Source organism: Gopherus flavomarginatus, chromosome 3 (genome assembly GCF_025201925.1).
Source record: "Gopherus flavomarginatus isolate rGopFla2 chromosome 3, rGopFla2.mat.asm, whole genome shotgun sequence".
In the NCBI taxonomy this organism is placed as follows: domain Eukaryota; kingdom Metazoa; phylum Chordata; order Testudines; family Testudinidae; genus Gopherus; species Gopherus flavomarginatus.
The window spans coordinates 19,422,139-19,435,622 of record NC_066619.1 but is presented as its reverse complement, the minus strand read 5'-3'; the positions used below and the strand labels follow the sequence as shown (position 1 = coordinate 19,435,622).

At 36.1% G+C, this 13,484-nt stretch overlaps 1 protein-coding gene across 1 annotated transcript in view; it reads left to right on the top strand.

The window, feature by feature from the left end:
* MBD2 (methyl-CpG binding domain protein 2) overlaps window positions 1-13,484 on the top strand; it is a 62,188-nt gene that overhangs the window by 17,458 nt on the left and 31,246 nt on the right. Inside the window, exons 2-3 of the mRNA XM_050943271.1 lie at window positions 1,129-1,288; window positions 10,570-10,707. Of these exons, the coding sequence (XP_050799228.1) occupies window positions 1,129-1,288; window positions 10,570-10,707 (298 nt within the window). The remainder of the gene's footprint in view (window positions 1-1,128; window positions 1,289-10,569; window positions 10,708-13,484) is intronic.

Here is a 13,484-nt window from a genome sequence, read left to right as displayed (position 1 = left end):
TGCTTTGATTTTATCCATATTTCACAGCTATGCTGTGAGGACGTCACAAGTTACTGTGTCATAGACCAGGAGTTTGTTTGTAGTCTCTTAATACCTTGTTTCTGCCACACTTCTAAGTCTTATTAAGGCAGCACTATTTTTTTCTAAGTTGACTTTCTTTCAATGAATAATGGCTTGGCCCGTGGTCTTGAAAAGCGGTGCATTTGGGCAAAAGTTTGTGTCCATCTGTCTGCACCTTATTGAAAGTTAAGGGCTGTGGGTAGGGGAAAAAGAAAGTTTTGTAGCATGCAGGTTGATAGAAATAACATTGTTTTAGGATGATGGTAAACCAAATATTTGCAGATGGTGCTCAAAAGAGCAGGTGGGAATAGGGTAATGTTGATAATTCATCAGCCAAATGGGTTAAATGGAACAATTCTAAATAAAGCCTCAGACAAAATATTGCTACGAACAGCATTATTTCATTTGATAAGGTACGTGCTGGTCCAAAGCTGTAACTATTTGCTTCATATCATGCGTCATTTATCTTGCCGCTTGCTTGCTTACTGGTCAGTTATTTCTCCACCCTCTGATACCAGCATTAGTGAGTGAATTACATATATGGCGCCATGCTGTATTATATCCTATTTTTATATATATCATGTCAGTCTAATGGCATTAGAGATTTGAGATGGTTGGTGCATTGATGATTGGGTTTAATGGGTGGTCAGTTGAAGCTTAGTCTACTGCCCTACATCTTGTACAGAGCGAGAGACTTCCTGCAGTTGGACAGAATCTAATCTCTCATTGTGGGCTTTTTATACTTAACTAGAGTAGCTGAAGCAATCATTTAGTTTGAATTTCCATTTAAAGATACCTTCCAGGCCGATAGTGCATACTTGTATCCATCAGCCTGAAACATAGGTTAGAACCCTGAGCAAAGGATGGGACTGGATTTTAGGTGAGCGATGATACCTCGGCTCAATTGCCTAATACATGCGTAAATACACCACAATGAACATGATGCATGGAATAAAGATATGGAAGCTTCTTAAAGTATCGATTAAAAAGGTATGAAACCTGTTCTAAGAAGTCAAAGCTGTATCATTTCGTAAAACAAAACATACTAAAGTGTTTTCTTCTTTTTAGTCCAAGTGGTAAGAAGTTCAGAAGCAAGCCTCAGTTGGCAAGATACCTGGGAAACACTGTTGATCTCAGCAGTTTTGACTTCAGAACGGGAAAGATGATGCCCAGTAAATTACAGAAGAACAAACAGAGACTAAGGAATGATTCTCTCAATCAAAATAAGGTTTGTTAGTAAATACACTGTGTTTAAGTGTATCTATGCTACTTCAGATCCTAAAATTGCCCTTTCCTCTAGTGCATTTAGCAATTTTTTCTGCATTAAGCAGCCTGCTGCTCAGGGTTGTGTGTTTCTGTGTATATTTATCTTTTTAGTTGTCATGGAGGTGCAGATTTTTTTGATAGAGGCAGTATTCTGCTACTACAAGGAACAATCAAGGTGAGGCTAAACCTGGAACATCAAATTTAAACAATAATTCGAGAGCTGGCCCGTGTTTGTGATTTGAGAACAAAATTCGGTAGTGTTCATCTGATGACTGATAAGGCTTAAAGCACATTTCTAAATTAAACCTGTTAAGTTAGTTCGTGTCAAGAGATTATCCGGTTCACTTGTCCAGCTTTTGCCCTTATGTTCATCGTCCTGTTCTGAGCTAACATGTTTCATATTTTTTCATATGTGCCAGGAAGCTTGTCTTTTGAGGCAGTTACATAATATTTATACAAACGTTGAGGTCTTTTAAAATTATGCATCCAAAAGAAGCAGTTTTTTTTAAGCTGAGGTCAGTGAAACGAGACTGCATCAGGCTTTTTTATTAATAGGAAAATATACTCCTCTTCTGGATAGTGCTTAGGAGAAAAAAGGGGGAGCTGGGGGACTAAAGCACACACAGGCAAAGATAATAGATGCAGCATGTTATTAAAATGACCAGTAAAGCCGTGGCTGCTGACACCTAGATACCATAGTGACGGATGCAGTAAGAATGCTTATACTGTAAGGATTCTTTCCAGAAGTTGTCTGTTGGGTTTTTAAAACAAGTTGCAATGTTTTCATTTAAATTAGCAATTATATATTTAGACAGTGCATGAAAATGCATAATAAGCTGCATCTGGTTTCTAGGACATGGATTACCAAGATTAAATTAATGGCAGATGACAGAAGGCATGGACCACACAGTTCATGCTGATCTTTTACATTTAATGAGTACATAAAAAAAAAATAACAACACCCCACAGACATGCACTTTTTTGAAAGGGCAAATAATGGAGGAGGAGTACAGTACCAGGAAACTCAGTGAGTTTTGCAGAATTTTATATATAAAAGTCTGGGCCACATTCTGATATTTACAATAGTGCAACTTGCGAGTAATACTCTTGAAATCACAGAAACTATCCTGTGTTTACAGTAGTGTAAGTGAGATCAGAATCTACCCTACTGTTTGTCCAGTTTCTTAGGCAAATGTCATTTGTTAAGATCCTATGCTATTTAAAATCTTTACTTTGTGGGCTACTGGATTATTTCTTCAGTAGTTATTTCAGTCAAAAGGACTTTAAATTTAATCTTGAAGTTTGCTATTTGGGAGTTCTAACACACAGTTGTTAGAGCAGTTCATCTTCTAGTAAACCTTGCAACTGAATTCTTATACAGTACCTCTAACAGATTTACCTTGTCATGTTTGTTCATACAGTTATTCACACATACTGTACTTCTTGTTAGTCTTGTACAAACAGTTTACCATGACTGGTTTCTAAATCATTTGCCTCTGTTTTATATTTTTTGCAAAGGACGAAGTATAAAACTGCAGCTAAGCTGTCTTTCTCAACCATATTGAGGCAGTTAAATATATGGCCATTAATGGCTATTAGCCAGGATGGGCAGGGATGGTGTCCCTAGCCTCTGTTTGCCAGAAGCTGGAAATGGATGGATCACTTGATGATTGCCTGTTCTGTTCATTCCCTATGGGGTACCTGGCATTGGTCACTGTTGGAAGGCAGGATATTGGGGCTAGATGGGACCTTTGGTCTGACCCAGTATGGTCGCTCCTATGTTCTATGTTCTTATATACAGATGGTAATGGAAAAATCCTGTTTAAACCAATAAATAAATAAATAAATAAATCCTCTCTGCCATCATTAATTGAACATATTAGTTAAGTTTTTTTTTTAATAACTTTAGCTTGAAACCAGCATGTAGATACTGTAAGTAAGTTTTTTTCTTCTTTGTGCTGTTAGCATTTATGGGTCACTTACAATCTGTCATCTGGTCTTCAAACTGCACAAACTGCAAGGCATCTGATTAGATATCAGTGCACTTACTGAACTTACAGAATTAACAATAAAACCCTTTTGATTGATGGGCTTTGTTGTGGGCACAGGGGAAGGAGTAGTTTTGCTTCAATCTTACAGTAATCTTTTCAAATAATTTGTAATGCCTTTAATTTGGACATTTTAAGTATTTAAAACTATTCTGCTGATTTGAGAGATTTCTGAAGAGAGAACTGAATAGGAGATTCAGAGTAGTTTTGAATAAGAACTAATAAACACAATTGTTTGCCGTTACTGTTATGCTGTAAAAATGCCTTCCACGACCCTTTCAAATTGGTGGTTGGCTTTATATTGAAAGAAAAGTGTATTAGACTACTTTCTAACCAAACATTTATGTAATGAGTGATCATCTGGTCTGAAAGTCTTGGAAATAATATTGTGGGAACTTTCTAAATCATACTGCGTATGAAGTGTCTTTTCCAGTGGACAGCCTTCTGGAAAACATTTCTGCTAGCAGTGAAATATTATGTAAGGAAGAATACGGCTGAGTGGGGCATATATGTGGCACAATGATACATTGACAGGCCTGACAGATGATATAATACCTTAGTTCCTGGAAGGGCAAAGGGACTTTTTTGGGGAGAGAGCTGCTTTTAAAGGATGTTAATCAAGCAGCAGCAGAACTTGGCAGAAAAGTCTTTGGCCTTTAAGCCCATTCTGATTAAGAATATTGAGCTTTCTTTAACAAGTATATTGGTAACTGAATACCATAACTTACTTTATGTGTCTTAAATGAAGTGATGTTTATTAGACCAATTATAGACATTTGATTACATTTTATGTTGTGTCCTTTATCATGATGGATTCCAAAGTGCTATACAAATGTAGACTATGTGAAATACAGAGGTGATACTTCATCCACCGCTAGGATGCAACTGTTGGAGTAACACCATGAAATGATGAATGCTAGTTTATGGTTTCATTAAAAATTCTCAGTTTGCACTCTGAAAATCAACTGCACACTGTACTGCATAATTATAATTAATTATGATTTTCTGTACATCCAGAAGTATACAGGGAGCTGCATCAAAACAAGTAAAGCTGAGTTCCCTTCTTACTAGGGGTCTGATCCAAAGCCCACTGAAATCACTGGGAGACTTTAGGGACTTCTTTGATAGCCCACTGAAGTCAGTGGAAAGTACAGATATGACATTAGAAGTGAGGATAATTAGGACACAAAAAGCAGGCTAGGAAGAGGGTAAAGGCATGCTTACAGAATACTTTTACATTGATTCACTTGTTGCTTGAACAGTTCGACAGACTCCTGCTAGCTGTCAAACTGAACCTCCTAGAAAGTGATTGATATGGAAGAGCCTGGGAACTTTCCAGGGCCATGGCCCCACAGAAATTTGAAGCTCAGACCAACTGACTTCAGGCTAGTTAGGTGTCTGGTAAATCTTATGTTCCCTCATAGTTAATACTTGTTTTGCATTTCTCTGCAACTATAAGGTCTAAAAGCTTTTTAAAAAATGAAATCTTAACAACTCCAGAAATTGATTGCTTAAGCTCTTGCATTCCCCAGGGAAAGCTTCCTATTCACTACTTTTAAGTGTATGTGTGGATTCTATACGAATTGTCACATACACAAAATACGGCAGCTTGTTATTTGCCTCTTAGCAGTGTGCTAGAGTATCACAGTTTGTTTTGTTTATCCCTCTCCTGAGTGACTATAGAAAGATATCTAAAGAAACATATCTTTAAAATAAAAATTGAAACCAGAATGAGATGAAAGATCACACAGTACTTGTACAGTATCTTTCATTTCACTGAATAATTTCAGGGAAACACTTCAAAAAAAAAAAAAAGATCTCAAGTTGCATGCACAAAATGTCTTGAACACACAACTCAAAATGCCTTTTATTTATTTGATTGTTTATTTTTAAGTATCCCTGGTTGTTTATAGTGTAAAAGTTCTGAAATTAAAAAGTTTGTTTGGGTTTAAAAGTCTCTGGAGGTAATGCCAAAAGACTTGATATTGTCTCAGAAAAGCTGTGGAAGACCGGAGTTCATGTCTATATTGAAAGTACTTGTGGAATCTAATACACTTAGAAATGATGGGGCCAAATACATCCATTATCTTAACTCCATTGGCTTCAGTGCAAGCTTTAGATCTGTGTCATTTGTGACAACAAAATTGGTGACAACACAGTATTTTTAAAATAAAAAAAATCCCCTGTTTTTTATAGAAACATTTATATTCATTAGCCTGACACAAATTACTCTTACTGGATGCAAGGCAATCTGAAAACATCTGATTTCTTTGCCTGCTAGAAAATTAGTGGTGCATAATGTAAGAACATTGTTGCATTTTGGTGACCCTCATTGTCCAAAGCTGCTTTACTGTATTAACAAATGCACAACAATATTTCAGACTTCAGCAAAAGCAACCTAATGCCCTCAGCCCACCATGAAAATTTCCAGCCCTTCCTCATTGGAAACATCTTCAAAATGAGATTTGCAAGTTACCATGTGTTAATTTGTTACCACTCATTGGGCTACTACTTTGGGCATGTCTACACCAAAACACTAAGCAAAGTTGAGGCATATCAACTAAAAGTGCACATAAATTAAAAATGTTAACCTCTGTGTGGATGCTGTCGTTCAAGAGTAATTATTTTGCTGCGACTTAATCCTCCTCCAAGAGGAGACCACTTTATTTCTTAGCGAGAGGATGGTGAGGGCAGGGGGGAGAAGAGTAATGACCTCCTACTTGTAAACATAGGATGTCCTTATATGCAATGCATGGACATCCAAACCTGCCAGATTACTGTAGCTCTGGCCTTATGAAAGTGAACAGGCAATTTGAGATCTAGTTCTACAGTTTGAAAAGTGCTCAATAGGATGTGAACAATAAGTGGCACACTCATGAATGTTTTAAAAAGGAATCTAGTAACGCTCTATGGGTCTGGTGTCATTGGCGGCAATATTTAGAGGATTCATTATTATAACACATGGCACTAATACAGACAAGGAGATCACTGTCTGTAAAAATCCCTTCTACACAAGGAGATTTCTCAAAATAGAAGCTATTTAACTGCAAACAAAGGCATAACATGATCCAGTTAGAAGCTCAGAGACACATTCAGACTAAAAATAAGAAAATGTTGTAGCTTAAGATCATAGACTTGTTAGGGGGTGCTGGTCAGGCCTTTAGGTTGAGTGGCTAGTATCCAACCCAGGCCTTCAAAGGTTCTGGACCCATTTTCCTCACCGAAGGAAATATGACTCAGGAATTGTAAATCAATATCAGTTTCTATTTTATAAATTTTATTAAAACTTTTAAACTAAAGTTTAATCAAGAAAACGTATCACCAGAGCTAACCTTAATAATATTGAACAAAAATAAAACACTAAAACTATCAAATCAGACAAGTTAATATTGGAGGTAAATTATAGCTGAGTACAAAAATAATCCCTATATAAATTCTAAGGATTCTAAGTATGTGGCTTTAGTTGGGATTTATAACCAAACAAAAGAACTTCACCAAATCAATCATATCTATAATTTGCATCTGGTTAAGTATGTATATACTTATATTGAAACCAGTTATTCACTTTTTATCTGATCTACAACCTCAGAGCCAATTATAAAGCTTCCTTCTTACATGGTGGGGACCCTTTTCCTCCCTTCCAGCACAGATATTATAAATACAAGCTTTAACAGAACATTCTTGATAAGCACAAGTTTAACAATTATTATTTATCAGAAATTACAGATGACAATATGAAGTCTCTCAAGACTTTTTAAAACACAGAACATACTTTATGGGAAAATATTTAGGGCTGTTTTATCCTGGGGAACTTCATTTTTTCCAGTTCCTGTCCTGTGTGGCTTTATTAGGTGTCAGCACAGATGTCTGTGCACCCAGCCACACTTTCACTTTTACACTCTGAAAAAGGCTGGGACGTTCTTAGTAGGGCCAGTGTTTTCTGGAAATGGGCAATATTGCTGTGTTTTTTCCCCTGAAATTACCTTTCATTTCTGGAATCACCGATTCCTTATGAGTTTCTACTTTGTGCTTCAGGCATTCGAGCCGTTTCCTACCAATGTCTAAATGGTTAAACATGAGGATAACATTAAAGAATTCGGCAAAGATATGTTCCATATGGATGTAGGGAAGTTATTTGGTACAATTTGCAGTGAAGTTCTTGATCACATTAAAAAGGTGTGCATAGTCAACCCCATTAAAGGTCCATGTCAAGTTGCAGCCATAGAAAACAGAAAACAAAGGGCAGAGAGTGGCGAAGTGACAGTAGCAAAGACACAGTTCACAATTACTGGTGTGCTTGCATGACAAAAGGAAAATCAGAAATAAAGAAAAAGGTAGGACAAGAATGAGTGGAGGCCTGTTGCAGTGCAAACATCCCACTAGAAAAACCAGACAATCGCAAAATGAGAGAATTCCTAAACAAACACATATGAAATGGGGCCTGTATCCTGCAAGCAAGTACAGTGACATGAGTCTATCTTCCCCATGTCTTTGAACTAAACAAGCAACAACTCATTGCTGAATTGAAGGATCAGCATGCAGCTGTAATTGTGCAAGAATATACAGACAGCCTAAACCAATATGTTGCAAATGTTCTAATGGAGCTGATGCAAGTTTCAGAAGATTTCCCAGCTGCTGCCACGCTCATAGAAATGGTAGACTTAGAACACGTTAAACTACTCTACAGTTGCACAAGCTGTTATAAAGACCCTTGTACACCATGAAATTGACTTTTCGAATGTAGTGATTTGTGTGACAGATAATGCAGAGTACGTGTAAAAGTCATTCAAAGACAGTTTAAATAACATTTTAAACAACTGCATTGATGTGCCTGCTGGGCACACGTTACAGCTTTACCATGTGATTGCCGGTGCCATTTGTATATGGAAGTGGACCATCTGTGTGCTCTAACAAAAAAGCTGTTTTTATCGCTCTTGGAGTTGAAAGTCCAACATTACCACTGGAACCAGTTGTAACAAGATGGACTACTTGGATTAAAGACATAGACTATCACGGCCATCATGTGGAGTACTAAAAGGGGTTCATTGCTTGGGAAATCGAATTGGATGATACAGCTGCCGTTTTAGAGGAGCTAAGTGTTTTATTGCAGAGGGAGTTGCTTGTGGCAAATTTAATTTTTATAGAAGCAGATGCAACTCCACTTGTTCAGACACCACTTATGTTTGAATCATGGTTGACATTACCAACAGAAGTGTACAACGTGGCATCTGATCTGCTGGCAATACTTCAGTACAGAGGACAGAATGCACTGTACAATCTCAAGCATCAAGTTTTTCAGAGCTGTGTAGCAAAATTGCAGGGGTATTTAATTTTTTTTCATGATGTGAGAATCCTTGATCTCAAGCAAGTTTGTGTACTCTCCTGCAACTTCGGTGACTATGAAGAGAGTATACCGCTGCTGAGTTTTGTATCTGAAGGTGAGCGAGCAGTTTACTTGAACATTGTAAATTAATTTCCTAGTACCAATAACATTTATCTCTCCAGTTTTTGGAAAAGCATGGACAAACGTTGCAATCTAGTGCAATTCAGTTGATGCTGAACGCAGTTTCTCCAATCTTGAAAAACTGCTAACCCCGCAACGTTACTGTATGTGATTGGAAAGTATGAAGATGTATACGCAAATGAGTTTTAATTTATCCTAAGTGTATGTCAGTAAATATTTGTATGCTAATATAGGTGATATACAGATATTTACAATAAAATGTTAGTTTAAGCAGAAATGTATTTTTTATTGCAAATTTCCCCTTGCTGTTAGATTGTTGCATAAAACAATAATCCAGCTTTCATTTTAATTGTATAGTCTTGTGTGGCAAGAATTTTGTTTTGTGTTTATACTGATGATCACTTAATACATTTTTTAATATTCTGAAACTGACAATTTTTTTTTTTAAAGTCTGTAAACATAATGTTGGCTACCACCTTTTTTGTGCTGTAAATAATTACATATTGCTCAGATTTGTCTGTACATTTTTTTTATATTAATATAATGCATATCCAAAATTTCTGAAATAAAAAGTTTTGAAAATCCGAAATTACTCTGTTATCATGGATGAAAACACTGGCCGTAGTTCTTAAGTATGTGGGATGTGTTAGCCAGCAATTCATAAAATATTTGGTATTTTCTGTATCGTCTAAGTTTTTTCAACCTGTGACATGCCACAAATATCAAGCATAAGACCACATGTGAGGAAACTAGCATACTCTTATCTGGATCATATATCCTAAAAATATTGTCACCAGTCTATGGAAAATAAAATATAATCTCCTTTTATAAAAATACCTAATGAAAATACCTGAGCACAACAGAGCCAGTCATGCAAACATTCATTTATCAATAAAATAAAAATAAGTTCACACTTAAGATACATTATGTACATTTTCGCCTGAGCTAAGCTAAAACCAGGGCAATTTTTTCATTCTTCTTGGAAACAAGATTTTACAGTAAGTATCCTAGTTTGGAACTAGATTATAGGTCAAACATTTTATCTTCTAAAATCTCCATATTGATAGAGAAGTTACTTAAAGCACACCAAGATGAAACAAATTCAAAATATAATTTTTTTAAAAAAATATAGAAGGTATTAATATACAAACAAGCTGTTTTCACAGTAGTGAGGGTAATTAACTATTAGAACACTTTATTAGGGTTGTGAGGGTTTCTTTGTCACTTAATGTCATTTACTCTAAGATTTAAAATGTTTCTGAAAGAGATTCTCTAACTCAATTAAAGTTATGAAGATCCTGGATGAAGGATATACTACAATCTGTGTTTGTGTAGGAGGTTCAATTAGATCTATTTTGGTCTTAATATCTGTGAATTTCTGAATAATACGTTTGTTTATTACTTGCTTTGAATATTGGAAGGCTGAATTTGTCATTAGCTTTCTGACAATAGCTCATTTTGGCAACAAGTCATTTAAATAAATAACATATTTTCCAATAAGGAAAGGTGGGCTGTCATGCTGCTTTATTTCTCCATGGCATAGAAGTAGCCTTGAAACTTCTAAACCTCAGTTTTTTTCTTTAAAATAAGTGAGTTGGTTGAAAGGTTAGCTATCCAAGAACTCATTAGTGCAGTAACAACAAATTCTTTCACAAGTCAGTAAAAATGGGTTAATCCAACAGCAGTCCGTTATGCGGTCTTTGCTAATTATGATTATTTTTTTATAAACAGGGTAAACCAGACTTAAATACGACACTGCCAATCAGACAAACAGCATCCATTTTTAAACAGCCAGTAACCAAAGTTACCAACCATCCTAGCAATAAAGTGAGATCAGATCCACAACGAGTGACTGAACAGCCACGACAGGTAAGAAGGTCATCAATTCCCTGTTGTTACAATTCAGAAAGTGGTATTATGACCTGAGATCTAATTGGTTTTGGTTTAAATTTAAGACAGAATAATTTGCATTCCAGGGGAGATTTATAGCCTTAATGCGATTCCTATTAAGTGTCTCTTCTTTTAATAAAAAGAAGTGTAGTGGAAAAGAAACTGAAAAGGCTTGATTCCATGCATGTTAAAATAAGTGTGTAGGAGGCTAACTTCATTCATGGTTCTACAATTAGAGAATTTCACTTAGTCATAACACTTTTTTAAAAGATATCCCTGTATTTTGACATGAAGCATCAAACTTCATTGTGTTGTCCTCCTTACAGCATTTATTCCTAAAAAGTTCGCTGTTTTATAAAGAGGAGGGGATGGAACATACCTTTGTAAAAGGCATTTTACTGGAAGAAAGCTTTACATAAAACATTAAAAAATGCTGTTTTGTGTCTCTTAAATTGATTAAATCCTCTTTAAGGAGACTTTTTTGATAAATGCTCATTTTCAGAAAATAGTAGAGTATATTATTATAAACTCTGTTTTGTACAGGATATCATTTAGATCCCTTTCTTTGTACTGATGTTTGATCATCTCTTCACCCCAGAGGGATCTTCATTTGAAAAGACATGAACAAATGCAAGAACTATCACCAGGAACTCCCTGTTAGCTAATTATTAGTGCTGTGTATATTTGAGTGAGATTTAAAAACAGTACCTGAAGGATCAATGTAATCTTATTTATCAAGTTCCTGTAAGGTTGCTACCATCAAATTAAGATGCCTTATACATTGGCTGTTTAAGAAGAAAATATTACAGCACTTACTTATGTATTCGGTACACTCTCATGGCCCCTTTCTTATTATAGAACAGAGGTTAAGTACTGGGGACAAACGTGCTTTTAACATTCATTCCCTATGAAATCCAGACTACTTCTATCAGCATTGCTCCTCAAGGTTCCTGTGTGCAGATCTTTTAAGAAATAGTTTTGACCTATCACACATGATTGGGCTTGTTTTCTTAAAGAATCTACCTAAAGAATTTGGATCCTACATCCTGTGTAGTGTTTCTTCCTCTTCAGGTGAGCCAGAAAAGAAGAAATTTGGAGCCATATTGGATCATCTTGTTATAGAGGTCTTTCAGCAAGATTTGAAGGTCTCGACTTGCCTCACTGTTGGTCCCACGAGGTTCAGCAGGGGCCATGTAAGTGTATCACATCCAGATCTAAAAGATACATAACTGCATGGGTCTACAACCTCTTATCACCACATATTCTTTGGGTTTTCCTTGAGCGACTACACTTCCAGTGCCAGGCTTTTCCTTTCAGTGTGGCTGCTGCACCACTAATATTCACCAAACTGGGTGGGAGTTATAGCACCTTCATTCTAGAGGAATGGACCTCTGCCAGTTCATACCTTGATGACTGACTCAAAACCCTTCCCTGGTTGTCTGCTCCCCTACCTCCCACAAATTTAGTGATTGAGGTCTTCTACAACTAGTCCCTTGATCTTTATGTGAAAGAGTAATCTCTCCTCCTAAAGATTCCCATTATAGATGACTTTCAATACTCAATTGGGCAAGGTCTTTGCCTTCTAAGAGAGGGTTTAATAAATTAAGAAGATGGAATGAGATCTAAAGCTAAGCAACACCTGCTATATTGGACATCCTGGTTACTTTTGAACAGATTCCATTTTCATCTTTTACAGCATCACTTCTTGGTAAGAGGACACACTGAATAAAATCATTAAACAAAATGTTGGTGTTCTGAGCAGAAGAGGTTTCTATAAAGATCGGTGACATTTTTTATTGGTTTTGGAGAGTTGGGTTTGAAATAGTTATCCCACCCCTGGTTCCCTACTTCGTGCTGATTTTAGACAAGAATTTTAGGGCTGTTGTTAACTTAAAGCTGTGTTCTTGTTTTCTCCAATGTACTTCATCTCTTTGGAATGGTCACATAGATCCCAAGAACCTGGAGACATCATTATTTTTGTGTAAATTTGACTTCTAAAGCACAAGCTGATGTGGCTTCAGCTTGTCTGCAATTTCCCTGGGTCTTTAAAGGCACTGATTCTAGCTTTTTCTTCTATTCAGTAAAGCTCATGTGGTTCTGGGTAATGCAGAGTTAACAGTATGCAGAAAATCCAAAAAGCTTAAAGTTCATAGTGTTTCCATTGCTTGACTAACCCTGTGATATGTAAACTCACTAATCTGGATTGGTGGGGTACAGTAACAAAAAATTACCCTTTTCATAATTGCTGACATAATTGATTTGAGGGAACCAACCATGGGAGTGAAATTCAGCTCAAAGATATTTCCCACCATAGTATTTGTATTCCTTTCCAGCCTGTCTGTTGTTAGATTTTCAAACCATAAATTTGGATTGTTGTAAATGTCCCTGCTGGAAAATTTATAAACAGTATATTTTTTTTATTATGGTGCAGTAAACAAAGAAGTTAAAGTATCTAGTATACAAACTTTCTTCCAAACTATGTCTAGAGACTTTCCTGGTACAACAACTTAAAAAAAGAAGAAGAAGAAAAAAGTAAAGAAGGAAGAAAATAATCTGGAATCCTAAAACCCTCTTTAAAATTTAGGGATGGACGCAGATTCTCCCAGCACTTCCCAATTAACCTCCAGATAAACTGTGTTAGAGACTGAGTTTATAAAGACTTTCCTGTGCTTTGTGTTTCAGGAAAGTCACAATTCAAAACAGACAATAGATTACTTATTTACATTGTAACAAATATCAGTGCAATAATTTGACCA